At 43.1% G+C, this 12367-nt stretch overlaps 1 protein-coding gene across 1 annotated transcript in view; it reads right to left on the reverse strand.

Annotated features, from left to right (window-relative positions):
- Nucleotides 1-10925, reverse strand: part of atg7 (ATG7 autophagy related 7 homolog (S. cerevisiae)) — a 92350-nt gene extending 81425 nt beyond the window's left edge. The window contains exons 1-8 of the mRNA XM_084736831.1: nt 10348-10925; nt 7695-7906; nt 7437-7491; nt 6911-7028; nt 6715-6792; nt 6468-6584; nt 1098-1244; nt 362-450 (exon numbers count right to left, since the gene is read on the reverse strand). Coding sequence (XP_084592957.1) covers nt 362-450; nt 1098-1244; nt 6468-6584; nt 6715-6792; nt 6911-7028; nt 7437-7491; nt 7695-7866 — 776 coding nt within the window. The 5' untranslated portion in view covers nt 7867-7906; nt 10348-10925. The remainder of the gene's footprint in view (nt 1-361; nt 451-1097; nt 1245-6467; nt 6585-6714; nt 6793-6910; nt 7029-7436; nt 7492-7694; nt 7907-10347) is intronic.
- Between the last annotated feature and the right edge of the window lie 1442 nt (nt 10926-12367).

The raw sequence follows: 12367 nt of genomic DNA on the forward strand, positions 1-12367 counted from the left end.
CTCACTAAACTCTTATGACATCACTGTGGCTAAGCAACAGACAAAAAGTTGAACATTTTTTTCAGTTTGTCAGAGTGTCACAGAAAACCTGAGATTTTTGCTATTCATGCACCGATATTAACTTTTAAAGTTCATATCAGCATTTTTAATCACAGCAATGTTTGTGACCTGCTCCCTGCAATCCAGAGACAGGAAATGAGTTCAGCAGAGATTTCCTGTGTTTTACTTTGTGGCTTTGTGCCTACATAAAGTGAAACAGCGTAAGCTTAAAAACAGTCATGTGTTTTAAAAGGAACCTACATCGAGTCCTCATGAGAACTTCCTCATCTTTTCCCAGAACACACACAGAAGCAGGGCTTACCATCGGTTAGCTAAGAGGACCAGCAGATTTCTGAGTGGCCAGCCCGGATGTTGAGACAGAGTACACGGATCATAGACGCCCACAGTAACCTAGAAAAACCAAACAAGGTGTGTTTACATTACCAAAGTGTGAGTGTGTGTGTGTGTCTGTGGGTGTGTGTGATACAACAAAATCTAATCTGGTGGCAGGCATGAGCCACAAAATGCACTGTATTAATACTTTGTATACAGAAGAATCCTACACACATTTTTTAGTCATACTTATCCCACCGCATATTTTTCAGTTGTTTTAAAGGAGCAATGGAGTCATAGACCGTAAACTAAAAATGTTGAAGCGAGTTGTTTACCCCCGTCCCCATCCCCTGATCAGCTGTTCTGTGTCAATCGTCCGTCAATATGTCTCACTGCCTGCCAGACTCTATTAACATACTGCTCAATTTAACTGTTAATAAACATCTACTCCCTCGAAAAGATTATTTATGGTTTCCTAGAACTCAAAAACAGACACTTCCTCATTCAGTGAACATTCGCCATTAATTTTAACTCTAATAAACATGAAACAGGCAAACAAAAACAGTTGGAATAGAAGTTTCGAGGGGGAGAAGTTTCAACTTAGCGTGTTTCCTTAATCTCAGATGACATATCATGGTCATTTTATGATTTATTACGGTAAAGATATTACAGATATCTCCTAAAAATACTGAATAAAACACACAGAACACAAACTGAAGTAGCACCTTCTTAGCATCAGTGAAGAATGTATCCCAGTCCCCGAGTGGAGCCATCTGAACAGAGTCAGCTGTGTACTTCATTAGGAAGTAAGGAACCGCAGTGGTCCCTCTTTTGATACACAGGCCATCATAGGCCTCCTGCAATGCTGCGATCTGAGACAGAAATAATTAGATGTCAGACATAATTAAGACCATCCACCACATTTATGGAGCTTTAAAGGGTAATTATAAATAAAATCCACTCTGCTGCTTATCAGGGGTGAAGAACATTGGAGGTTTTCTGAAGCATATCAGCAGTTCTGACTTATTTGACTATGAACACATAAACACTATAAAACTTACAAATACTAAAAATAGATAATGGCACTCATTGCATAGATTCTGAACACATATACTGTGCTTGTTTAGTGTGTCTACTTATTTCTACTCTTGTAAGACAACATCCAGTAGAGTTACATATATTCACAAGATACTGTCTTAAAAATCATGTCTAATTTACAGAATTCCTCTAATTTGTGTGTATTTTAGAAGTTACACAAACTATGTCATCTATCAGATGAAATGATTATTAGATACAAGAGAGATTTATAACAGCATATGTAACATAATTTGCACTTTTGAGGTACACACCTACCCATTAGTATAGTATAAAGCTATAATCAGCATCAAATCTGTACAAAAGGTCTTTCACAGTGACAGTTACCTCACAGTGGAAAATTCGTTCGACTCTCTTCAAAAACACTTCATTATTTCATCAATGTCATGAATGGAAATTAGTCATATTCTTGCATTAATTTGTCAGATAAATGCACAAAACTGCTGAAAACTGGGCTGTTCATGACAAGTTAAACCAAGATTTCTCATAAAGTTAGAACTGGTCAAGCATTTGTAGATTTTGCTTTTATCGGTTAAAGTTACATAACAGTTCATCAAAGTCAGACTGCGGGAGACAACGCTGAGTGAAGTCATATTCTGTTTCTGGCCTCATTTTAGTTTTGAGCTGATTAAACTTTGGCAGGTCGGAATGTCTTGCAGCTCATGAATCTCAGTTACTAACTGCCAAGGTGTTGCATTACATCGATAATGTAGGTTGATAGAGACAGAACAGAAAGGGAGACGGGGGGAGACGGAGAAACTGCCATCACTGTGGTCGGTAGTTGGCACCATGGTGTTCATGAGTCATTCTGACTCTCTCTTAATTAGGCTTTTTCAGCCCTTGGATCCACTGACCTGAGAGGTAATGATTCACTTCACTTCATTTTACTTTTCTGTAGCCTATTCAGTATTACAGAACAGGTAGATTTGAAGAATACGACTGGGAGCTCAATCAAGGGTTGCAATCATTGTTCTCTTAAGAAAGAGGTCAGGAATGTTAGAATGGTCTTAGGAAAGACGAACTTTAATGGAACTGGGAATAATATTTACATTTTTGGGCCAACATACTGTACATTAGGGCTAAAACCCACAATTAGTTTCATTATCAATTAATCTGTGCTTTATTTTCTCAATTTAGTTTCAATCAATTTATTTGTTTAGTCCTCCTTGAACCGCCACCTTATCGTGGTGGAGGGGTTTGAGAACCTAAATGATCTTAGGAGCTATGTTGTCGGGGGCTTTGCCCCTGGTAGGGTCTCCCAAGGCAAACAGGTCCTAGGTGATGGGTCAGACTAAGAGCGGTTCCAAAGCCCCCTATGGAAAGTTCAACACCAGGGTCAGTTACGTCGCCCGGATTGGCGTTACCGGGGCCCCACCCTGGAGCCAGGCCTGGGGTTGGGGCTGGCAGGCGAGCGCCTGGTGGCCGGGTCTTTGCCCACGGGACCCGGCCGGGCCCAGCCCGAAGGAGCGACGTGGGCCCGCCCTCCCGTAGGCCCATCACCCGCGAGAGGGTTCAGAAGGGGCTGATGCACTGTGATTTGGGTGGCAGTCGTGGGCGGGGGCCCCGACAACCCAACCCCAGGACATGGAATCTCACAGTGGGGACATGGAATGTCACCTCGCTGGGGGGGAAGGAGCCTGAGCTGGTGCGGGAGGTTGAGCGGTACCGGCTAGAGATAGTCGGGCTCACCTCCACGCACAGTCGGGGCTCTGGAACCCAACTCCTTGAGAGAGGCTGGACTCTTTTCTACTCTGGAGTTGCCCACAATGAGAGGCGGCGGGCTGGTGTGGGCTTGCTAATAGCCCCCCAGCTCAGCCGCCATGTGTTGGAGTTTTCCCCGGTGAACGAGAGGGTCGCCGCCCTGCGCCTTCGGGTCAGGGATAAGTGCCTCACTGTTGTTTCGGCCTACGGGCCAAACGGCAGCGCAGAGTACCCGGCCTTCTTGGAGACCTTGGGAGGGGTGCTGGAAAGTGCTCCGACTGGGGACCCCATCATCCTGCTGGGGGACTTCAATGCTCACGTGGGTGGCGATAGTGTTACCTGGAGGGGCGTGATTGGGAGGAACGGCCCCCCCGATCTGAACGCGAGTGGTGTTCTGTTATTGGACTTCTGTGCTAGTCACAGTCTGTCCATAACGAACACCATGTTCAAGCATAAAGGTGCCCATCAGTACACGTGGCATGGGGACGCCCTAGGTCGGAGGTCAATGATCGACTTTGTGGTCGTGTCAACTGACCTCCGGCCGTGTGTCTTGGACACTCGGGTGAAGAGAGGGGCTGAGCTGTCAACTGATCACCACCTGGTGGTGAGTTGGATCCGCTGGCAGGGGAGGAAGCTGGACAGACTTGGCAGGCCCAAACGTACTGTGAGGGTCTGTTGGGAACGTCTGGTGGAACCATCTGTCAGAGGGGTCTTCAACTCTCACCTCCGGGAGAGCTTTGACCAGATCCCGAGGGAGGCTGGAGACATCGAGTCCGAATGGACCATGTTCTCTGCCTCCATTGTGGATGCAGCCATTCGGAGCTGTGGCCGTAAGGTCTCCGGTGCCTGTCGCGGCGGCAATCCCCGAACCCGGTGGTGGACACCGGAGGTAAGGGATGCCGTCAGGCTGAAGAAGGAGTCTTATCGAGCTTGGCTGGCTCGTGGGACTCCTGAGGCAGCCGACGGGTACCGGCAGGCCAAGCGTGCTGCGGCCCGGGTGGTTGTGGAAGCAAAAACTCGGACATGGGAAAGGTTCGGGGAGGCCATGGAGGAGGACTACCGGTCGGCCTCGAGGAGATTCTGGCAAACCATCCGGCGCCTCAGGAGGGGGAAGCAGTACCCTGCCAACACTGTTTACAGTGGTGGTGGGGAGCTGTTGACTTCGACTGGGGATATTGTTGGACGGTGGAAGGAATACTTCGAGGACCTCCTCAATCCCACTGACACATCTTCCGTAGAGGAAGCAGAGGCTGGGGACCCAGAGGCTGACTCATTCATCACCCAAGCTGAAGTCACTGAGGTAGTTCGGAAGCTCCCCAGTGGCAAGGCACCGGGAGTGGATGAGATCCGCCCTGAGTACCTCAAGTATTTGGATGTTGTAGGGCTGTCTTGGCTGACACGCCTCTGCAACATCGCGTGGCAGTTGGGGACAGTGCCTCTGGACTGGCAGACCGGGGTGGTGGTCCCTCTATTTAAAAAGGGGGACCGGAGGGTGTGCTCCAACTACAGGGGGATCACACTCCTCAGCCTCCCTGGTAAAGTCTATTCCAGGGTACTGGAGAGGAGAATTCGGCCGATAGTCGAACCTCGGATCCAAGAGGAACAATGCGGTTTTCGTCCTGGTCGTGGAACACTGGACCAGCTCTACACCCTCCGCAGGGTGCTTGAGGGCTCATGGGAGTTTGCCCAACCAGTCCACATGTGCTTTGTGGACTTGGAGAAGGCATTTGACTGTGTCCCTCGTGGCATTCTGTGGGAGGTGCTTCAGGAGTATGGAGTTCGGGGCCCTCTGCTAAGGGCCGTACGGTCTCTGTATGATCGGAGCAGGAGCTTGGTTCGCATTGCCGGCAGTAAGTCAGACCTGTTCCCGGTGCATGTTGGACTCAGGCAGGGCTGTCCTTTGTCACCGGTTCTGTTCATTATTTTTATGGACAGAATTTCTAGGCGCAGCCAGGGGCCAGAGGGAGTCCGATTCGGGGACCACAGGATCTCATCTCTGCTTTTTGCAGATGATGTTGTCCTGTTGGCTCCTTCGAACCAGGTCCTTCAGCTTGTACTGGGGCGGTTTGCAGCCGAGTGTGAAGCAGCTGGGATGAGAATCAGCACCTCCAAGTCTGAGGCCATGGTTCTCGACCGGAAAAAGATGGCTTGTTCCCTCCGGGTCGGAGAAGAGTCCCTGCCCCAAGTAGAGGAGTTTAAGTATCTTGGGGTTTTGTTTACGAGTGAGGGGAGGATGGAACGCGAGATCGACAGACGGATTGGTGCGGCGGCAGCAGTAATGTGGTCGTTGCGCCGGTCTGTCATGGGGAAGAAGGAGCTGAGCCGAAAGGCGAAGCTCTCGATTTTCCGGTCAATCTACGTTCCTACCCTCACCTATGGTCATGAACTCTGGGTCATGACCGAAAGAACAAGATCTCGGATACAAGCGGCTGAAATGAGTTTCCTCCGCAGGGTGGCGGGGCGCTCCCTTAGAGATAGGGTGAGGAGCTCTGTCACCCGGGAGGAGCTCGGAGTAGAGCCGCTGCTCCTCCACGTCGAGAGGAGTCAGCTGAGGTGGCTTGGACATCTATATCGGATGCCTCCTGGGCGCCTGCCTAGGGAGGTGTTCCGGGCATGCCCCACTGGGAGGAGGCCCCGGGGAAGACCCAGGACACGCTGGAGTGACTACGTCGCTCGGCTGGCCTGGGAACGCCTTGGGGTCCCTCCGGAACACCTGGAAGAAGTGTCCAGGGAGAGGGAAGTCTGGGTGTCCCTGCTCAGACTGCTGCCCCCGCGACCCGGCCCCGGATAAGCGGAAGATAATGAATGAATGAATGAGTCTATAAAATGTCAGAACATTGTGAAAAATGCAGCTCTTCAGAGCCCAAAGTGTCATCTTATGTTTTTTCCAAACAAATAGCCCAAAATCCAAAGACACTTAATTTACTGTCTTAAATGACAAAGAAAAGCAGCAAATCCTCACACTTAAAAAGCTAGAAAATTTTTGCTTGAAAAATGACTGAAACAATTAATGGATGATCAAAAATACTTGGAAATGTATTTTCTTTCCATCTACTAATTGATTAATCTGCTCATCACTACAGCTCTACTGCCTGTCATAGAAACTCACTGGAACAGTGTTTACTCTGAACATCGTACGGTAATTCAACTACGTTTCATGTCTAGAATTTGTAATGAGCAGAATCCATATGTGCAGTGTCAAACACCTGAAACCTCCAGATTTAGAAAAGACAAAATAGCCATTCTCCTGCAGTATAATTTCAAATTGTACAGCTGTTGTATAATCATCTTTGACCAACCTGTTTTGCTGAGAAAACTTGCTCGAGGACAGAGGGCTGTTGGACAATCTTTATTCCCTCTGGGAAACAGAGTGCTGGGAAGCAGAACCAGTAGTAGAAATGGTACTTCTTCAAATCCTGAAAAAAGATGGCAAGACAAAGGAATTTCAAAATAGCAAAAGGTGTGAAAGTAAAATAGAAAGACAGTCACACATGAAGTCATCACAACACAGAACTAACACTTTTATAAGATACAGTTTGTACGCACTGCAAAGGTCAGCACAATAAATCTAGAGAGGACGGACGGGTCCTTCAACGCAGCCCCAGACTGTATAGCGTCCCATATCTACAAAACAACAGGAGATGAAAGATTACATTCATTAAGTCGTTTAATTCTCAGTTGCACAACTTAGTGACCATTTGTGATACAGACATTCCCAACTAGATGTCTGCATGTCTTTTACCTCCTTGGCCTCTTTCTCCAGCAGAGCCTTCTTATCGGTGGTCTTAAAGGCATCCAGTGTGTTGGTGTTATACAGCGTTCCAATAGCTGGACAGCAACGAGCTGGAGTCGGACCATCCCTAACAGCAACACACATCACAGCTTCGCATTAAACTGCAGGAATGCAAGCTGTGTGTACTAAGTGTACAGTTCATTTGCATTTGTAATGTGTGTCTTTGAAATGCAACATTTTGTAAACACAAACTCCGAAAGCTTCCGAATGGCCTGATGTGAGCGCCGATCCAAATTTAGTTCAACCCTAAACTGACCTGGCCGATAAACTTTAAAGGAAGTTCAGTCATTCATTATTCCACAACAATGAAAACTTCTCTCAACTTGCATAAGCATTGTTCAAAAGCTTAAAAAAAGAAAACACCACAGTGACTGCATTTTGCAGGTTTCAAATTGTAATTCTATTAGTAATTCAAACTGTTGCCCTTTTAAAGATGAAATACCAAGAGAGGAACTTCATATGGCATCGTACTTACACTTCAAATGCACTGAACTCCAACGTCAGGCGAGTGGGCAAACCAAGTGGGTCGCCTACAGAACAGAAATTTGGATAAAATGGTTAACAATTTTTCAAAGCTGTTATTTAAAATATATCTGATCTACATCAACCTGTTTTCATGTGAGTGACGCTGCATGATAAAGATATGGAATGTATTACATAATGTCTAGAAAAAAGTGAAAAAAACACAGCAACTTAAGAGTAAACACTGTAATAATACCATCGGTCCACTCACCATTGTAGTAGTATCCTTTGATACACTTGGGGCTCTCGTCCAGTCTGTAGTCGTTGAGTTTCTTCTGGGTGAGCTGGTGCCAGAAACCAGCCTCCAGAGCGCTGCTGAACGGAGCAAACTGCAGCTTGAGGTCTGCGGCGGAGGACGCCACTTCACTGGTGTCAGATGCCATCACAACTTCACTAACAGGCCGTGCAGTCAAGTACTACAAGCTGTGAAATTACACAGTTGTGGGTTACAAAACAGTTGCAGGATCTATAATCTGTCATAACTGAGACACACTTACGATATGAAACTTACATTCACAGTGATGTTGCAACTAACAGGCTAAACACAAATACACAATAAAAATATTCTAACTTATTAGCTGCTCGGCTCATCGCCCCTGATAGTGATGTGCAATACACAATCCAGTGAAGTAAACAGTAAACATATACACTTCTATAAGATGAGTGAGCTAATTCACACAGTTAACCAGTCATCAGTCAGTTGGTAAAGCATGAAATAAATAACAGATGTATCAACCAGTGCATTGGTTACAAAAAAGTAAAGCTACTTATGGTGCACATCTCTGACCATCTACAATAATCTGTGGCAAAATAACATATATGTTTAAATCTTTTAAATCTCTTTTAAATTTGTGACTTAGTACTATACAAATAAAACTGACTTGCCTGACAACATCATGCATTGATATATTTGTAAAGATATGGTGGTAATATTGACTGAAATCAGCTGACAGCGCAGTGGATTTTTAACCTAATTTCGACAATCAAATACATCTTTTAGTCATTTAATATAGGGCCGAAGAATACCAAAAAAAATCATGTTGCGATTACTTTGACAGGTACCGTGATAAAGATATGAGTCACGACTTTTGGAGGAACAGTAATTTTTGCATTTCTTTTTCACTGTAAAAAAAATAAAGATGATGTGTTTTTTGCTGAGGTCTGTACCAAACAAGGATGTTCCTTAATGTCTGAAGAACATAATTTGTAAGCAAAGCAAATCTGTAGCACCAAAATGCTTCATTTATAATGTTCTGTTGTCACACATTTTATCTTTATCATAAAATTGCTGCTCCAGCGATTTGGAGGTCGCACTTAGCAATATTGTGCTATCAGTAATATTTCAATCAATTGTTAATTTATTACATATAAATATAATTCAGTCAGGAACACATGTCATATGTTTTAGTATTTATTGCTTGGCACAGACGGCTCCACTCTTAATATGGTCCCTGAACTGTCCAAGCAGCATGCTAAGCCAAAACAGAGAGCACAATGCAAAACCCCTCCAGAGTATACTAGAGGGAGCCCCATGCAAAACAATATTTGTTCTTCTTTTTTAAACTTTGAGCTGTGACTCTAAACCAAAAAGGTGGAGGCTGGGGTGATGGTGCCAAGCTTGCCAGCAGCAGTGGTATGTGCAGCACTGAGAGGAGAAATATGTGTGAAGAGTGTGTCATATTTAAATGGACTGCCTTGTGGTGAGAATGGTTGTGATGGATGTGTGACTGATTGGTAACAATGATTCAGTTGGCAGGCTGTCAGCTGATTACAGTTGGGGCGTATGACTTCTGTGCCCTGTATGAACTAAGGAAATGTTTCATGAGGTCCCTTGCTTTTTGCCTTTTCATATCATCAATGAGAAAATATACCCTAAGACAAGATATGGGACCATACAGCAATTTATTAAACTTGGGATTTGGGACTTGTGAGCACTGGCCAGAATAAATAAACAGTTAGGACACATTTCTTTGGGCTCTATGTAGGGCTGCACAATTTGGTTTAAAAAAAAAAAAAAGAAGAAGTTGTGAAACTGCGATTGTGATATGTAATACAATTAGTGGAAATGATCAGTTTTGCATTACAATTTTCATGTTCATTAAAAAAAACAATGAAAATAAAATTTTCTAATAAATTTTCTTCTATCAGGAGAACAAGATTTTTTGGCCAAGTCATCTATGCAGCACTACAGTAACTCATAATAATGTTGTTTTTGCGTACATTTTTCCTTTTTCAATCATTTGATTCTGGTTCTGCAATTTTGATATTGCACTTGGCCGTATTGTGATTTTTTGCAATTGTGATTAATTGTGCAGCCCCAGCTCTCTGGTAACTTGTGACAACAATTATCTGTATATTTTTTCAAAATAAATTACTAATCGGTTAATCTTATGGATACAATCTTCCCATCCAACTGCTATGTCATCTGATAACATCTAATGATGTCAACAATCTGACACATTATTGGCCAACTCTAGAAATGCAACCTGTTTTGTATTTTGTGGATCATTTCTTATTTATTTTAAAAATGAGCATCAAGACATTTAACTCTTAGACACTTTAAGGGTCTCCTTTAATGTTTCAGGTAGGACAATATATGGTCAAATTTCATATTTCCTTTATAGGACTGTCACACTTCAGTCAGTCACTATGCAGCAAGTTAAGAGAGACCACACAGTGAGAGCAGAAGCTTTGACAACTTTAACTGCTCCAACGTTTGTCACACAGGACGACAATCTCCATGGAAACACATCACAGTATTACAAAATGACTGTATTTCAAACCAGATACATTGCTGTACCGTTAAACAAGACAGATACACGTCCAGATGTCAAACTGTAACAAGCTGAGGTTTGTACACTTACCAGAGATCCTTACTTCCTGGTCTGGTTGATCATGTGACGGCGGGACTTGTCAATAAAGCAGTGCAGTGTGGGTAAGTAGCATAGAGGCAGCTAGCTTCTTAGCTTGTACAGACGTCAATGAACTCCGTGCTCTATGGCGCGTGTACCATTGAGTAAAATATGAAGAACCAAAATATAAACAAGAAGACGCAAACGATGAAGCATGAGAACACTGACAAGAACTTATAGGCGCCGTTTCTTTTCATGTCGGACTGAGCAAACACGGACGGATGGTAGAGGTTCAAGCCACCGAGAAGTAACGTATCTTAGTTTGTTAACGGTGCATCAGTACCAGGTTAAAGCAGGTTGACTCACACACGAAACTTAACTGTATTTAAACACGAAGATGTTCCCGGTTTAGGAAATGTGCGAACTGAGTTAAGAAGTCATTTTCACGAGAATCGTCAGCGGGAAAGCAGAAATTAGCTTCGTCTGGACACTTGACTGCGACAATGTGTTAGGGACCGTCTCAAAGTTATACTGCTGGGGGGTCAGGGAGGCGAAGGTATTCAGTTCAAGTTCAGGAAAACATGATGAACACCCCAGCTTTTATTTTAATTTTAAAGGTAATTTGTTTTTAATTGAAGACAAATAGCAACAAAATAAATTATAGGGCAAAGCAAAGTTCTAAAATGTCATAATTTTTATTATTTCACAATATAACTCAAGTTTTATTTTCTGTTTTATTAGAGTTGGACTCATGTTGGATTTTTGAGGGAAAAAAGATCAAGATATTCTTTATAGAAAATTTAATCCATAGGATATAGAAAAAAAATAATGATCCTTTAAATGTGGTTATCAAACATGTCTGTCATTTTTAATCACTTAAGTTTAAGATTTATTTCATAATAATTATAATAATTAATAACTGTTATAAACTGTTATATAGAGTTAGACATGGAAAATGTAATGCTGGTTTATGTCTGAACAGTGTGCAGTGTACAACATTAATCATGTGAAACACAATTCACAGCATGAGAATCCATGAGGTACATTAACCTGCTGTTGCTCATTTGGTAGAACATGCCTCATGTACTGAGGCAGTCCTCTGCAGCAGTCGTTGGTTCAACTCCTGCCTGTGGCCCTTTGCTGCGTAACATCCCCTTTCTCTACCCGCTTTCCTGTCTGGTCTTCAGCTGTCCTGTCAAATAAAGGCAAAAAGCCGAAGAAATTATCTAAAATAAATAAACAAAAATAATATAATAAGTAACAAACTTTTTTTTGTAATCATCCCTCACATGTGGTCATCAAAGATTGGTGACAAATATATGTAATGACGACAGTATACAGTTTAACAAACTTTATTGTTCAAAATAACACTGAAACACCAACATTTTTAACAAGTATAAATAACCATAAATTTAACAAACAAACATTGACACATCAGATAACAAATATGCTGATACCATTTTAGCTGTGATAGGCCGATCATATTGCTATAATGCTGGAACAATAATATTGCTGGGCTGATATATCAGTGGGGTTTTATTTCCCAGCATGAGGGTGTAAATGCTGTTTCAAAACATTTTCCACACTATAATAAAATTCTGATAGAGATTCACAATCCCTGATTTATTTCTTCATTTGTTACTCTAAAACTACTGAAATACAAATTTTGTACTGAGTGTGAAAAGCACTGGAATCCGGCTATAAAATACCCAACCATGTTGATAAATATCCCAAATTACCGTTTGTCTTTCACTGGATACCAGTCAGTCATGGAGATAATCAGCATGATTTAAACAACACTTCCCACACATAGGCAACGTTCACCTTCGGGGCTTTCTGCCAGAAAGACCTTTGCTATTTTAATCCAAATATCTCGTACATACACAACAGCATCAAATATCAATGTTTTGGGTAAGTAAACCATCCTGAGCAGGGCAAAAAAAATTAAAACAAAATAACTGGAAGAATAAATCCTGCAGTTTGCCTTTAAGATCCTTCAAGGCTTGAGCAGCTACTTTTATCATGTTTGTTG

This window comes from Lutjanus erythropterus, chromosome 2, assembly GCF_056507025.1.
Source record: "Lutjanus erythropterus isolate fLutEry1 chromosome 2, fLutEry1.hap2, whole genome shotgun sequence".
NCBI lineage: Eukaryota > Metazoa > Chordata > Actinopteri > Lutjaniformes > Lutjanidae > Lutjanus > Lutjanus erythropterus.